The 17,399-nt window shown below is 38.8% G+C and overlaps 1 protein-coding gene across 9 annotated transcripts in view; it reads left to right on the top strand.

Annotated features, from left to right (window-relative positions):
* The first annotated feature begins 63 nt into the window (after positions 1-63).
* dtnbp1b (dystrobrevin binding protein 1b) overlaps positions 64-17,399 on the top strand; it is a 72,547-nt gene continuing 55,211 nt past the window's right edge. For 3 of the 9 annotated variants that reach the window (XM_038723993.1, XM_038723991.1, XM_038723987.1), the window contains exons 1-3: positions 64-193; positions 1,640-1,808; positions 12,909-13,108. In XM_038723993.1, the coding sequence (XP_038579921.1) occupies position 13,108 (1 nt within the window). In that variant the 5' untranslated portion in view covers positions 64-193; positions 1,640-1,808; positions 12,909-13,107. Of the gene's footprint in view, positions 194-799; positions 869-1,639; positions 1,809-12,908; positions 13,109-14,812; positions 14,879-17,129; positions 17,203-17,399 lie in introns of those variants that run through there. The other 6 variants (XM_038723990.1, XM_038723988.1, XM_038723992.1 and 3 more) reach the window with 6 other exon arrangements.

Below are 17,399 nucleotides of genomic sequence, written 5' to 3'. Positions count from 1 at the left end.
AACCAATAGGAAGTTGTGTTACATCAGCACGCTGCTTTGGCTCGAGCTTGCCTCCCGTGCCTGGATGTGTGAGGAGCCCACTGCGCCCTCATCTGGCTCGCCTGTTGCAGGGGCCTTTCAAGTGGCTTTCAAGTCACCTGCTCCTAATGAATTAGACATTTCAGCGAACTTCAGGTTTTCAGCAGTCCTCGGGGTGAGTTTAATGGCTTGTGTACGGTTCCCCGCTCGTCTTTTGTGAATAATGTATGACAGTGCAGTCCAGAAATAGCTGAGATAACGGGAAAACATCCCGCTTTGCTAGTCTGCTGTCCACAACGTTTATGGATTTTTCATGATGGCGGCCCTGTTGTGTTTCCAAAACTTCTTCATAGTCTTCCTTGCTTGTGTAACACGTAGACCAACGTTTTACTTTTGTCCTTGACCCGAACACACGTTTGCTAAAATGACCAGTGACCTCCCTGTCTTCAATGCTGATAGGAGGCGTAAACAAATCATAATGACATTGCTGTGATGGAAGTTGTTTGCATCTATTTAGACACATTTGTAGAAACTGACTTTAATTTAAAATCTTTTCACACAGGTTACTGAAATACTGCTGTGTGGTTTAGTTCCTGCCTTAATGCATTTTCTCCACTGACTTATAGTAATGTAGTAATATAATTAAATGTTAATTCAGCCTAATCTGTTCCACAATACATACTCCTTAATGATATATTATTATTATTCCACAGTGGGAGACAGCCTGGGCCAGAAGACAGACAGACAGACACAGTCGCGCACACACACACTCTCATACTGAAACTAGAGAGGCATGGTTTTCAGCCAAGCCCCGTACTCGTCTGCCAGGGGACATTTTACAGTAAAGCCGGTGTGCCTCTCCATATTTTTGTACTCTCCCACGACAGCATTCCTGATATAGAAGATACAATAGACCCAGAAGGATCTCAAACACGCAATCATTTCCTCATTCTGTTGTTATTTTCATATATTTTTACTTTAGAATGAGGATGAGTTTCAAAATTCACATACTGAAGATGCATTATGTGTGTATCTGTTTCTGTGTGTTCTTATCTGGATGCTTTTCAGTTGGCCAAGATAAAAAGAATGCAGATAAGAGCTATAAAAAGTGGTTATCTGCAATAGTAACAGTTTGTTTGTTATATACGTATCAGATCCTTCAATGGAAAGTGGAAATCCAGTTTAGTTTTTTATATTGAGTTTAAATAACTTAATAACTAACATTATGCATTCATTTATCACATCCTAAAAACGAGTGATTTGGTATTTTTATTTTGCTACTAAGCTGTGGTTAATGATATCTTGCCAAACCTGTGAGCACCAGCAACTTGGCCACACCATGTTTACTGAGAAAGATGGAAGAAAATCCACTGCAAATATTTTTACCAAAATTTGAGGGCATGCCATCCTCAAGATTTAAGGCTTATTTTGTCATCATGTTGTTTGCATCTGATGTTGTTGGTAACTACTTGTATCAGTGCGTCAAATGCAACTGCTCAGGATTTGGGATGGTTTCAGTAAGTTTCTCAGTAACATGCAGCTCCCTACAATCAAAAACTGACTCAACAGATTTTATCAGCTACAACATGTGTGTGTGTCTTTCTGTGTGTGACATGGGCAGCCCGTCTGAGTGTCCATGGCTAGTGTCCTTTTGCCCCCGAGGTGATGCAAGAAGGTGAGCAGGGAATGAACAGAGAGACGTGCAGTCTGAGCAGCCATCATAACCATAAATGGAAAAGCAAGGAAGATAGCGAGTGACCTAACATCCACTGTTGACATGGGAACTGGAGGTACTCACTGAGCAGGCACACACATACAGCCGCACACACATACAGCCACACACACATGTACTCTACTGCAGCAGCACCTGCGGGTACACAGCTGGTGGGCGTCTGTTTTTGGTTTTGTCTCTCTGACTTTCTCTCTTTCTGTCTCATCCAAAACACAACAACAGACATCCATGCAAAAGTAAATTGATAAATAAACACAGAAATTCTTTGTGATAAATTAACAAACATCTGTTGTGGCTAACAATTTCAGTGGTCATACTATAGATTTATAACACTATTTGTGCACACTAATAGATTATTAATTATTAACATTTGGAATTGAATACCAATACAACAATAAGTGCAAGAAGAACTAAAATAAGGTGAACAGGGACCAAACAACAACAACAACATTTATCTATTAAGACTCCCCTTTTGCACATTTAGGTCAATATTTTGGAGTGGGGATCTTTTTTTTTACCATCTGAGGTCTCACACAAACACAGACCATTTGCAGACTCCTGGTTCGCGGCTAGTTATGACATCATGCAATGTGGCATCACTTCCCTCTGAGGCAAGTCACCGCTCACTAGACTGGAGCGTGAACACATAGCCGTGCAGTGGTGTGTGTGTGTGTGTGTGTGTGTGTGTGTGTGTGTGTGTGCACGCTAGTGGGCACATGACATCACAGCGTCATCACTGCCCATCTCCATAGCTAAAGCTGTGCCTCTTGATGCAGAGATTATGTCAGAAAGTGCCATGCTAGCAGAGCTGCTGCAGCTGTTGTTGGGGTGGCTTTGATTACGTTATTTTATTCTCGTAAGCTCAAATAAGAGCAGGCGGCTAACTGATTAGTCGAAAGGAGGGATTTGTTTGCCCAAGTATGAGGAAAGGCCAGAGGGCAAGCAGCTCCTCTGAGTCCGAAGAGAATCAACGGCCACAGTTAAAGGATTCCAAAGATCAGCCGTCACCACGTGGATGCTCATCAGATGAAGATTCACAGTCGGATTCAGATGTGGAGGCAGAACGTGTGATGAAGAGGAGCCAGAGATTCAGCAGCTCTTTCAGCTTCGGAGAAGATCACCAGCTACAGTCAAAGAACGGGAACAGAGAAGAACAACTGTCTCCAAAGAACTCTAATGAAATACCCCTCACAGAGCAGGTGGAGGCAGAATTAGCTGGATGCATGCCACGTGAGAAACAAGACACTTTTTGTGACACAACTCAACCTGCAAGGTCAGGTTTATTCAGGCCTCAGGAATTATGGCTGGCAATGACGAGATGTCTCTCCCTCCGATGGCCTCCTTGTCTGTCCATCAACAGACAAAGCAACAGGAAATTAGCTTATCAAGTGGACCTTGACCAACCAGAGGACACGCAGTCGTCCGTCAGCTCTGAATCAACCAATGAAAGCTCTTCAAGTACATCTAACTCAGATGAAAGAGATGTGACACTGGTGAAGGAAGAAGAAGTCAGAAACAGAGGGGTTAAAAGCTTTCAACCCTCTTGTCGCGGGGTTTCTCGTTCCTCCCCGAGATTGCCAAGATCCAGGCAAGCTGCAGACTCGGTTTTAGCTTCAATGATCTTGGAGAAAGAAATCTTCCTGAGGATTGAGCTAGTAGATTCAGGGGATGAGAGGGAGGATTTACGCTACCGGGCAGAATGGAAGCTGTCAGAGAGAACTAAGGAACTGGCTGAGGGAGTTTGGCTCTCTCAAAGCCAAAAATTGATGGATTGACCTATCAAGTTAGGGGTTTGGTTGCCTTTCATGGGGTCGTCTTTTATATTATTCACCCATCAAGTTAGATTGGTTATTGCAACCATGAGTAAATTGGTTATTATAATCATCTAATCTTAGATTGTGTGACAGCTGATTAGTGGTCTAGATTTCGATGAATAATCAGTAAGATTGGTTTTGCATGATGGCTGTGTAAACTGCTGTGTGCTGATACAAATGCAGGGACTGTGGCTAACTAATTTGAAAGGCTATTTTCAGAAATGCAGCACAGTTAGACTTAATGTTTGCTTTTCCGCCTTTCTGGTTCTCTCAGAGAACATTTTATACATGGCTGGTTCCATGTGTGGGAGGCAAAGGGGACCTAATAGAATATGTCATGTATTTATGAATCAAAGCCTTATTGTAATATGGGTTTTATTTTCTTATTAAGAAATTATACTATTATGAAGCCAGCTAAATTGTATGTAGATTGTAATTAGTGATGTTAGAAGGGCCACCCTCATTGTCAGACTGTGCTCAAATTTCCCACAATGGAACACTAATTTTGTTTCTCTTGGTCTGTCTGTATGCTTCAACAATTTAATGAACCTATTTTGAATTTTACAGCAAAGTGTGATTTATAGTCAATGTGCACCATAACAATAAAATAAAAGCAATGTGTTCTTATATAGATACCAAAGAAATTCAACACAGATTACAGTCCAAATCCAAATTAAAATCTCATGGTCAGTGCCTGCCAGCAGTCTTTAGTAAATAGACAAATTTTTTTTAAATTAATTTGGTCATTTGTGTTTTAAAAGTCTCAGACAGCATATTAAATGTATGGGGGGGTTATGTGATTAATACATAAATAATGTAGTCTTCTCATTCTGACAGTCAAACCTTTTGAGGCCATCACATACAATATGGCAATGTGTGGCTGCACAATTTAGATTTTACATGACCAGTGCTATTATTATTGCTGCTTTTCCAAATAGGAGCATCCCTCAGTATTTCGATGCATAGCTGGAACCTATTTTCAACATGCACCCACAAGCTTACCTATCTTTTACATACCAGAGCTATACTTTTTGAGGTTTAAGGTTATGAATAGGGGTATGCATAGGATGTGTACAGTGTAGCTCCTTAAGTAGTAGTATTACATTTGACTATTTGTCTATTGATAAAAAAAAAATATAATAATATAAATACATCATACCAACTCCCGACTGCAAGTGTACACAATTGTTTTAATGAACATCTTTCCCAAATGCCAACTGTACGTCAGCTGTATATATATACGATAGCAGTCTCACTGTCGTTCATGTTTGCATTTTATGGCTTGTCATGTTTTCATTTCTACTTCACTTACATCCTGTTTCAGTATACACATTCATAGCTGGCCCGGCAGTACATCATGCAAATGATATCTCGTAACAGAACACATTCAACAAATTGTTCTCTCAATGGACTAGTGTTTTCTGTTTTTCTCGGGCTTGTGACTGATTGTAACTGTACAGAAACGGAGCATATTTGCATTGAGGAGCTGGCATGGAGACCCATAGTGTGGAAGATGGGGAAATAAACAAACAGAAAGAGAGAATAAAAGTGTCTGTTAAAGAAGTGCGTGCATGTATGAAAAGCATGAGGAAACGGGGAAAAAAGTAGTCTCATCTGTTGTGAGCCAGGAGTGTTTCATCCCTAAAGCCACAAAACATGCAACCCATCATCACTAATGACTGCCTCATTAGGCAAATGATACATGTACCAAAGACGATGATGCAGTATTGTGGCGAGTATTCAATAATAACTCGATTCCTCTTGGGTAAAGTATTAAATAAATGCTGAATGTGTTACTCCTCATCTCCCAGTCATTATAGAGCATTGAAATGAGGGAAAAATATAATCTGGAAGTCGAATAAGTAATCACACTGCATCTTTTTAAGATTTTACAACTTTATTCACTGTAAGTATTTGATGTATGTGAATTAATTCATGCAAATATTACTTTAAGGTTTCGCCAGATCCATTAATTCTAAGTTATCCAAAAAGCGTAAGCTTATACTCCTTAGCTTTCAGCCAAGTTTTAGGTTTGTCATGACACACTGAGTAATCCAAGCTCCTGAAAGCCATTTAACAATTTAAAATGATCTAATCCTCCTAGAGTATGAAATTGTGTCAGACAGCATCCAAAAGAAATAGTTAATGAAATTTCTTTCTTGGGTTGGCAGTGCGACAAAAGTCATGAAACACACAGATACATGTATTTTACATTCTTCATAAGTAATCAGTAATATTCATATTTTTTGCAATTATTGTTGTCTTATGCTGTGACACTTTAGTATTAAAAAAAGTGAAATCGATGTGCATAAGGCAGATATATATGTATAGCTAATGATCTCTAGAACATCACTATTTAACATGTGGTTGCTTCACAATGTAAGATCACCTTTCCCTAAGCAAAGATTAGTTTTTACAGTGTCAATTTTCCTCTGTCTTTTCCTTTGACTGCACTCACCAGCCTTTTTCTCACCAGTTTTTACTTTTGAACAAAAAGTGTTTCATGACTTTGTCTTCTTTGGTCGGCTATTCCAGAAACTATCAACAACCTGACCTCCTCTGGCAGGAAGCACTCAAGATTGTATTGGCACCATCAGACCCTGGCAATCGCCAAGATTGTCAACGAGAGCGTGAAATAAGTATAGAATGGCGAGTTCCTCTTTCACGGTTTATCCTCTCCGTCATACAAGTGTGTTTGTAAACTGTGCTGGAAGGAACCGTCCCCAAAGATAGTTACATAACGTAGTGATGGGCTGCAAATCCCAGCAGAGGACACACGTTCCAGTCGCCAAAGGACAAATGTGACTTCATGGAATTTTGAGGTCTTAGGAGGCTAGCCAGACAGTAATTGCTTTATCTCCTTGGCCTTTTAGTTAGATTCTATTAGATTTAAAGCTTTTTAGAATAACCATTATGGTTCTCTACCCTCTAATGTAAGCCCACTGCTGCTTTACAAATGCATTTAGACTTAACACTTATTACTCTGTCTTAGATTATCTAATGATAATGCAATACGTAGGAAAAGCAAAGACATCAGCCAACTTACATAATGTTTCTGGGCCTCTGCTGAAATCCTAACTTCTTTAGGAATATAGAACTGAGGAACTTTGTCTCTCTTGACAGGCTTCAATCAAATTATATAGGATTACGGTATGTCACGCTTTGTGTGACTACACAAAGTGTATTTGTATCGCTCAGGGTATTTTCCATCCCATGTAAACTCTGTTAGGCTTTGCTGTCCTCAGTAAGAATAAGTAGTGTTGCCAATTATAAGCAAAGTGTTGTCAACAGCAATTGTTTTCTCACCCAATTGTGTAAAGATTTCCTTCCACTTGCCATTTTTGGATGTATTTCCACATCACTACTGCATTTTGATACAATGTTAACACCATGCAAGAAGGAAGGAAACAATGTTGAAAATGAGGATGTAGACAGAATGAAGACATTTTTGAATTTGGAAACCACACACACTTGCATGCACATTTTTCACATTTGTAGTATAAGCCCAGGTATCCCATGCAGGTATATTTGTATACATACGTACATAGGTGTGTGTATGGGGGGAGGGGTTAAAAGCTGTGTTCCCAATTGGGGAACAGATTTTAAGGGTCAGTTGTTATGGTTAGGTTAAGGTTTCAGTTTTAACAGCCCAGGAGCAGACAAAGGCCCGCAGCTGGATGTTAAGATAAAGTCTTTTAATGACAAAAAACTGTAATGCTGAGGAAAAAGGGAGTGTGTGGCTGACGATGGCAGGAGGCAGGCAGGCAGATGAGTGGTGAGGATGGCTGAACGATAGCTAGTGGTCTGAGTTTAGGCAGAGTTGAATGGCTGATAGCACGGGAGCCACTGGCAACAGGGTTTTGGAGCACAGGAAAATAAACATGTTGACTAGAATTACTTAGACAAAAAGCACAAGAGATCTCCAGAAAGGTTCTTTGGCCGAGAATTAGTACCACTGTAAAGACGTAATGAATGGAGTGTGTAGGATTTTCTTCAAAAGGATGCATATGGACAAAACACAGAAAGCGCTTAGGTACAGAAATATCCTGATTTATTACAGGATTTGCCTTTTATAAATCACAATCATCCTGAAAGTTGGCACAAGTGAGCTGGGTTCTTGTCCCACCCTTTTAACATCTGTAGTTGCCTTTAAATATCAGTGAAAAGACCCTAATTAATACATACAGACTGCATGAAAATAAGGCATAGGAAATTTAGAAAAGCTAAAAGACATTTCAAGACTGAGACTGAAGTTCTTGTTGGTGAGGTTGAAACAAGAGAATAAACGCGCACACACACAGATAGAATGTTTGTGGACTGGAGGAAAGGAGACACCAGAGCTCGACCCCCTTCATGAGCGACTTGCAGCAATGCTAGTGAGTTGTGGTGGAAGGGGACGCAGATATGCAAAACACACTGGATGATCCAGGTACATAAATAATATTCCCTTGTTTGAAAAGAGAGTAAATCAAATGCATTCAAGTTGTGTTTTTTAGCATTCATTTACACAAACACTCAATTTACGAGGCTGCCAAGGAGTAAAACGAAATATGACTTGTTTTATGTGACATAAGCTGTACACTGAAAGGTTTACATTTACATTAACTCATTTGGCAGATGCTTTTATCCAAAGCAACTTACATTCGGGGAACAACATACATCAATAAAGCATCAATACAGTAAGAGATCTACAAGTGACAATAGATCCTACTAAGAGTACCAATAAATACCAGTAAGAGCTCTTAGCTCATACAGCATTGATGGGCTAAATACCTAGGGACAGGTATTTGTTATATGTTTTAGAATGGCTGTTTTCTGTTTTGCAGATGAACTCGATATAAGTTTTATATGATACTCTGAGATGATATTCCATTTCAAACCATTTCATCCTTCTGCCACCTCAGTCACAGTTTCCCATTTCTCCAGTGCCTACTCATGGGTCATGGGTAAAATACTACCTACAGTGACACAGAGGGGCAAAGGGGACACTTGGCAAGTCGAACACCTGACTCAGGATGATGAATTGCAGGAGTTGCTGGTGTGTGTGTGTTTTTTCGTGTGTGGTGTGTCTGTGGAGGACAAAGAAGAGTGTGATGGATGATTCCAGCAGGGCATTTGTGATGCTGGCCAAGATTAGTCAGCCCTGGACACACACACGTGCACACTCTCGCCAACAGGCTTTGCAGATGGCCAGAAGTACTCTGGTGACATCACTACTGACTGTGATTCTTATGAGATGTGTTTGTCCTTGTGAGTTTGTAGTCTGCTGCGTGCTGACTCTGTGTGTGTGTGCGTATGCATATGTGTGCTTGGAATACCAAGGTGGCATTATGCTACAGCACAGGGCTGGTTGACTGTGTGATAAATGACTTTGATCATGAGACCCTTCATTATTCCGTCCTTTTGTCACCTGCACACACACACACACATACGGTCTCCTGTGACAGCATGCCAGTAGTGTAGATGGCACACAAGCATTTCTGACAGTGGTGCAGTGGGTATTTTTCTGCTTTCTATATAGTACTTGGAAGATGCATAATGCTGGTTGGTTGGTTGGTTAACATCACTGAGCTGCAGTCATCACCTGAACTTCACTCACACTGTTGGACAAAGCTTCAGTTGGGGATTATGTGCTTTAAAACCATATTGGCAATTGCTGCTGAGAGAGATGGGCATGGCTAATTGTCTCTAATAATTTCTATTAATAACGCCCTTCCCCCATCCTCACCAATAAAATCCAGAAAGCCTTATGCAACTGGATTTGCTGTGTAGTAAGACATTTAATTTCTCCTTATCTGTGAGACTTCATTGTACTTTCTTCATCTGAGCTAATAAAATCTTTTTAGATTATATATTCATGAACTAGATGACAAAGAAGCTTTTCATTTTCACTTCCAATTGATTAGGTGATGGAGTTAAATGGAACTTGCTTAAAACCTGTCTGCTTGAATGGTTGGCTGGAATCATTGACCAAACAGACCAGAATTAACTTTTTCTTTAAATCTGAAATGAATAACTTTTCACATTTTCGCTTATGTCATCTCCCTCTCCTCATCACCCGTTCCTTTGTCTAGGAGAGTAAAAATCTGTGGCCATTCATGTCACTTAAATGCAAACACATGATTGATTAAAAGTGACTGTGATTGATATTTTTGTTATAATAATGAATCAAATGTCCATTTAAATGGATGGGGAAATAATCAGCTTCTTTTCAGATGTAATGTTAAAAATGTTCTGGACAATATAAGGCTAAAATAAAATCTAGTGCAGTTAACAGTGCAGCATGTACTGTACATGTAGTCCGCTTATGTAATCTGTTCCTGTATCTGTTTACCCAACAATTTTGTAGTTTTAATTATATTACAACTTTTGATGAGCAGACCAAAAACTGACAATGGAGAAAAATAGTATGCAACTACATGGGAAGCTGTTTGACTACATTGACCACAGAGATGGCTAAAGATTGATTTCAGCAGTTTACCAAGTTAATCTTACTGTAAACCAAATCTCTAAATAAATAAAGATGTGTACAAAAGCTAGAAGACTAGGTGATTGTCCCCAATTCAATGGTGGGAAAATTCATTGAAATTCATACTTAATTTTAATAATGTTTAATTCATAATATCTTAATAAAGAGCTGGAAGATTGAGCTGTTCTGATGAGAGAAGGTCAGAACTCAATACCAGTCATTGATCTGAGACTGTTTACGGACAACAGACTATATAAGTACAACCAAAAACAAAGTGTGGAGGGAAACTTCTATAAAACACCACTGCGAAACCATCATTTAGTACAATGTGAGTGAGCAGCATGGATATAAATTTTATTTCTGACTATATTTTGAAGAGATCATACATGTTTTTAATATAATATACAGTATGGCAAGTTTCCTTCCATCCATCCATCGTCAACCACTTATCCTGCGTAAAGGGTCGCGGGATGGCAAGTTTCATGGACTTTCATATTGTATACCATTTTCATAGATGAGGATCTTCTACCTAGCGTTTATCTTTTAGAAATATTATATATTTTTAAGAGAAACAAACTGTGATGTAATAGAAACTGTGAACTGTCAGCCATTCTTAATTTTAAAGGGTCAAAAATCCCTGTAGGAATCCTATTTTTTGGCTCAGTGCGACATGAGTCAAGCCATGACGATCGATTCTGGTTAGTAGCTCAAAGAAAGCCTTTTTGCAAGAGACCCATTTACAATGATGTGCTTGGGTGATCATTTACAGAGTGCAGAGTGCAGACTGCTATCGGGCAGTAGCCACACTTTTCTTAGAAATGCCTCAAGAGGGTTTCCATTTTCACAAGAAGTTCCAGTGAAAAATCAGTGTGTTACACTGTGATATTCCACATGTTGGAAGGGACATACATTGTTAGACATTACTGAACCTTTGCAAAAATGTTCCAAAATGCATGAAACATAATAAGCACCTTGTTATAAGGTTCAACTTTTTTTTATTGGCTTAGGCAGAACAGTGATTACATATCCATAGAAGTTTTTGCTGTCAGAACTAATCAGATAGAAATTTGCCATCATAGCAATCCTTGCAGTGAATTTTCTGATGATTAATGTTTTACTCTCCTTTTAGCATGTGTCTATCTTTCCTTCAGTTTTCCTTGTGTAAACCACACTCATACCATTGATTACTATAATTGGTTGACCTCTGGTCTGGTCAAGATGAAGAAAAGACGTTGTCACAGAACAGATTATTTGTAATGTAAATTAATTCAGATTATACATAACATTAAATACGTTTCTCATATGGTTACAGCCATTTCAGACCACTTACTAAGTTTTTCATTATATGATCAAGATGGGAGAAATAGGTCAATGAAGGACAGACCATTTGCAAATGGTTACAGATTATACTGATACATACATAAATTACACATCACATGGTTACAGAAATAGCAGATCTTGAGTCAGTGTTCTGTGCTTTCCTGATGCTCATTGTTTAGTTTGTTAGTTGAGAATTGAGTATGCTCCCAGATAAGCCATTATAGTTTCCCAGCATGCAGTAGTTAAAACTTTTGTTAGCTCTGCAGCTGTCAATATTTAATAAATAAACATTTACACCTGTAAAGAAACCTCATGTAACTTGCATATTTGCATGTAAAAGCAAATAGCAATACATTAAATGATAAGGAAAGCATGGATGCTAAGGAGTGGTACATGTTTGAGACAGGATGTTTTATTAAATAAGAAGAGATTTTTCTTTTTTTGGTTTTGTATATATATTTCTGGAAATAATGTTTCCTAAAACAGTGGTGTTTTGCAATCATATGTATCATTGGCCAGGTGTTTGGGATGACAGAGAAATAAAAACTCAGACTCTAATATGACACAATAAATAAAACATTAACTAACTTGTTAGTGCTGTTTAGTGCTGTTTTTATGTCTCTAGTAAACATGCTACATGTAATAAGGCTGTCTTGAGCACACAATCAAATTTGTCTTCTGAAGGTAAAGAAACGTGACTTGACAGAAAGAAAATATGTATTTTTAAATGTTTACAGGCCTTAGGTTATTCAGTTATTTCTTCTCTGTTTCAAATATAGTCTGTGGTTTAAGGCCTGCCTGTACCTTTCAGTGAACTTGACTAGTGGTTACAGGATAATAGCACATTGTATTTACATACATTACATACATAAAAGCAACTCGTCAGTTGCTTTTAATGAGTGCGTGGAAGGGGGACATGTTCTCTAACAAGGTGCTGTGTGTTTATTTCTGTGATTACTTAATATTGAAAATAAGTCGAGTCAATGCGGACCGTAAGCTCTGTGATTGGTCGGCTGGGTAGCCTCGCAATGCTTCCGAGCCGACCGGAAGTACCCCGCGCTTTAAAGTAACATTTACTAGCGGCTAAAACGGCGGCTGTAACACAGTGAATCAATATATTTGACCGTCGCAACCCGAGCGAAATGACTTGTTTCGCTATCAGAATCTGTATCAGAACGGTAACATTTGAAAAGGCTACACCAGCCGTACATTTACAATTTTACCCCCCATTTACATTAGCGGAGCGCTAAACCGGAAGTTAGCCTGCTCCGGCCGGCAAAAGTCAACACAGTGGACACTGTAGCGCTACTGCCGACTAGCGTTTGGGGGTGTAATTGCAGAATGACGGACAGATCTACGCACAAGTATAAATGCATCTGAGCTGCAGACATAGTTCAGTTTAATCCAAAACCACTTAATAATAATGATTCTGTTAAACAGCATTGAAAACACATGTTTCAGATGATTATGTAAGGACAAACTTGACTGTAAATTGTGTGGGAGGGTGGATATTATTTTTAGGCTGAGTTGTGTAATGTCTTGTCTCTCTCATTAGGACACCAAGGATCAAATGACAGAGGAGGGCTGGAGTGATAGAACATGTGGATGTCCTCAAGTGAAGAGAGGAAGGAGACCAGATGGGGCCAAATGGCCTGGCAGATTTAATCAGCCTTATTCCATAATTACATAGCTGCCTTCTACAAGGACATGGTCAACAGAGGTGTGGTCTTCAGACACCCGGACAGGACTAGACAAGTAGGTTTAACCTGCACGTTATAGTATGTTAACTATCATGTTAGACAGACTGAGGCACTGGGTGGTGATCTCTGGTACTGCCCTAGAATGGTTTTCATCCTACCTGTCAAATAGGAAGTTTTGTGTGTCTGTAAACAACTATGTCTCCTCATTCTGTCCAGTTAAATATGGTGTGCCCCAGGGGTCGGTCTTAGGACCCATTTTGTTTTCCTTGTATCTGCTTCCCCTTGGACATATTATCCATAAACATGGCATTTCTTTTCATATTTATGCTGATGACACACAAATATACTTGCCGTCAGATCCACAGACCCTGGAATGCTGAGTTCACTTAACAACTGCCTTTGTGAAGTTAAAAAATGGATGTCAAATAATTTCCTCCAGCTGAACTCAGACAAAACAGAAATCCTGGTCATCGGGTCTCAGCAGATGGCATCTGCTGGTTCCCTAGTAAATCACATTAAGCCTGTGGCAAAGAACCTTGGTGTTTGGTTTGATAGTAATTTAAATTTTGAGCAGCACACCACAAAGCTTGTTCAATCATGTTTTTATCAACTTAGAAATATAGCTAAAATTCGATCTATTTAACTTTTAAGGACACAGACCATTTTACACACCTTCATCTCATCACGCCTGGATTATTGCAACAGCCTTTTCACCTGTTTAACTCAAAAATCTATTGATCGACTCCAGACTATCCAGAACTCAGCTGCCAGGCTTTTAACCAGAACAAAGAAATATGACCACATTACTCCTATTTTAGCTTCATTACACTGGCTCCCAGTATGTTTTAGAATTGACTTTAAAATTCTATTGATCACTTTTAAAGCTCTTCATGGCCTCTCGCCTTGTTATATTTCTGACCTTTTAGTCCCATACGCACCAGCACGTACCTTGAGATCCTCGGGCAGAGGTCTGCTGTCTGTTCCAGAGTCTCGACTGAAAACTAAAGGGGACAGAGCGTTTGCTGTCGGGGCCCCGAGGCTCTAGAACAGCCTGCCCGAGGTAATCAGGTCGGCTGAGTCAGTGAACTCTTTTAAGTCCCTTCTTAAAACATACTTTTATAGGAGAGCCTTTCCCGATCTTATTTGACTTTATTTTATCCCTTTTATTTTATTGTATTTTACTAATTTTATATTAATTTTTCATGCTCTTATCTTGTTTTTTTGTATTATTCTTTACACTTGTTAAAGCACTTTGTAACTTGTTTTTGAAAAGTGCTCTACAAATAAGGATTATTATTATTATTATGTACATCCCAAATAAAGCTATTTACATATTATTTACTGTAGCATCACCAAGAGGTAAAACTCAGGCTTTCTTTCTGAAGGTTTATGTTATAGGGTGTCCGCGGGGTCTTAAAAAGTCTTAAATCAATCAATTTTGCAAAAATTAAGGCCATTAAAAAGTATTAAAGCCTTTTTGTCCAAAGTATGGACATTTGTATGGTAAAAGTCTGGGTGAACGTATTTATTTATATTGCATAGCCAAAATTACTAGACAGGCAGAACGTAGAGAGTTGTTATTCTGTGTGACGTTAGCCGCAGGGGTCTAGGATCTACCGTGCGAGCCTTTCACTCTCATACGCCCCTAAAAATAGATCCGTGCGAACCGGAAAACTGATTTACGAGCACAACCGACCATAACCTTCCACCACGCCGGATCCCCAATGCTAATTGTTCAAAACATGGTCGGACTGAGCTCTGTGGCCGCTTGAACAGCCCCTTTACTCAAAAACAAGAGCAAGATGCGCTGTCAGCAGGTGAAGCGGTAAGACAGCAGACAACAGGGAAAATATAAGCAGCATATCGGTTTGGCTAACGTTAGCTGGCTATTTAGCTACATCTGTGCCTTTTTATTGAAACACGTTCAACTTTTCAGAAAGCCGATGCGCTCGTCATTGTCGTCATTTTTAAAAAAAAGTTTGATGTGCTACAGCAAACTTTCCAAATGTTGAACTAATCGTTCTGCCTAAATAGTTATGATTATTGACGAGTTAGTAGCCAGTAGCCAGTTAGAGACTAACTAATTGTAGAATATTTTTCTTGCACAAAGTTAATGAATAAAAACCAACCCCAAAATGAAACAGCTGTAACTGGAATTAATATTATAATAGTGGCAAGCTATATACTATACTATTATAGAATATAGATTATAATGATTATAATTATAATGAATATAGTAACAAAATATAATTAACATATTAATATAAAACTAACAGTTTACTATTATATTGTACTTTTAATATAATGTTATAATATTATATTAATACACTAATTTTTACTAGTTCCTCCTCCAGGTTGTGAGTTAGACTTAGCCAGAGCCAGGATGCCATTGTGCCAATATGTGCTGCTTCTAGCCTCCTCCTCCTCCTGAGAGCAACATGTTCCCCTTGTTCTATTTTACATCTGTTTTACTAAAGTTTACACAAATCAGCTTTAGGATGCAGACAGCAGCTGTTGATCGCAAATGTCTGTGCTAAACTGCCTACTCTACCAACGTTATCCATCACTCAGTTTATTCTCTTCACCCTTCTGACCTATTTGAATTATGTTGTATTGATACAATGGTCGATGAAAGTTATCACAAAAAGAGTGTTCCTCTTTTAAAGTCTCAAAATCTATTTATAGTAAATGTAAGTTAAAGGTGGGCTGTGTGGTTTTTAGTGGCTTCTAGCAATAAGGTTTCAGATTGCAACCAACAGCATACGCTTTACATATTTGTTACTGAAAATAAGTTACAACTATGTCAGGTAGTTATCAACCGGTCGGCGTTTGCAGGCAAGCTAACGTTATCTAGTTTGAACCAACTAAAACACAAAATCACACTGTTTCACATGTTTTGCAGTGATGTTGCGCACATAAACATCACAGCCTGTGTAAGACAATGGATTTTTGCAGGAAATCCGACGAGTCCAAGTGAGAAAGTTGGTGAAATGCGTCAATTTTTAGGTGAGGTTACAACGTAGTCACGTATGGACAATGAAATGTTATAAATATGTTTAAATTCCTTTTAAAAACTCCACAATTCCCCTTTTAAAGGTGTGAGGCTGACTTAACCGATTACAGCGCAAAGTGGCACGGCAGTCTTAAATTATGTTGAAAAGGTCTTGAAAAAGGTCTTCAAAGGTATTGAATTTCACTTCTGGATTCCTGTATATACCCTGCTGTTACCAAATGGGTTGTGATGTTTCACTTGTAAGATGACCGGCCTGTAAACACACATGCGCTGGGTTAAAGATAAATAGATTTACGGAATTTCCATTTCTCTATTATAAATGATTTTAATATTTTATAATTCATGGGATGTATTTACTATTGACCAGTGACACATTCTTCTCAACTGGATAAGTTAATAAGAACTACCCTAAAAAACATTACAAACATGTAGCTGAAACGTGATGATTCACTAGAAGTATGAAACTATGAAAACACTGATTTATACACAATACAATTGCTTTCAATTGTACAAACAAACAAAATAAACACCAAGGTGAAAATAAAAGGTCAAGCGGCAAGATTATCAATGCCCAAAACACCTACTATAACACTCATAAACTTGGCTTGATGCCTATAATATATAATATAGCATTTAAGTTGCTACAGCTAAAAATGTTATATTTTAAAATTCTGTTAAGGACAGTTGCCACATTACCCCATGTGAAGGCACAATAATTCAATTAATTATAAGTAACTTTGATATTTCCTGTTCCAGCAGTTATAACACATCCCTTAGCAGTATTAGTGTATGTGATTGATAAATGTGGCTGAAATATCTTTTGCATGTGCTGACACATTATCTTGCTTACACAGTCTAGTAAGCGACATGTTCAGGTGGGCAGTTGAAGATGGCTAGTGTACTTGTGTAAAATACCTGTGTGCCACCAAAATAAATGGGCTGTCACCACAACAAGTTGGATACTGTCAGCTAAGCAGCGGTATGCTTAAGGCTGAGAAATGCTGGAGGTAGGCAAATCAATCCATATTTTTGTGTTGTTCCCTACGTATTTTTGCCCATATAGAACACATTGGAAACTACACATGTACAGTCATTGGAAAACTTTTGGAAAAGCAGCAGACTGGCTGTCACAGAAGGTAAGACTGGACTCTGTGAACTACAAAGATAGATTTAAACATGCAAGCAAAAGTAAGGCACGCTTTATGCTGACTTCAAAACTCGCATGCGACAGCTTTCATGGAACTTATAAGAAAGGGAAATCTCTAAGAGATAGCAGGGCTGTTTATCTCTAAAGGCAGCCATGGTCCAGGCCCAAAGGCTCTGGGGGAAATCA

The sequence above is a fragment of the Micropterus salmoides genome, unplaced genomic scaffold (assembly GCF_014851395.1).
Source record: "Micropterus salmoides isolate LMB-PRFRI ecotype aquatic unplaced genomic scaffold, ASM1485139v1 Ms_hic_scaffold_17, whole genome shotgun sequence".
Taxonomy (NCBI): Eukaryota; Metazoa; Chordata; class Actinopteri; order Centrarchiformes; family Centrarchidae; genus Micropterus; species Micropterus salmoides.
This window is presented reverse-complemented; position numbering and strand designations above follow the sequence as displayed.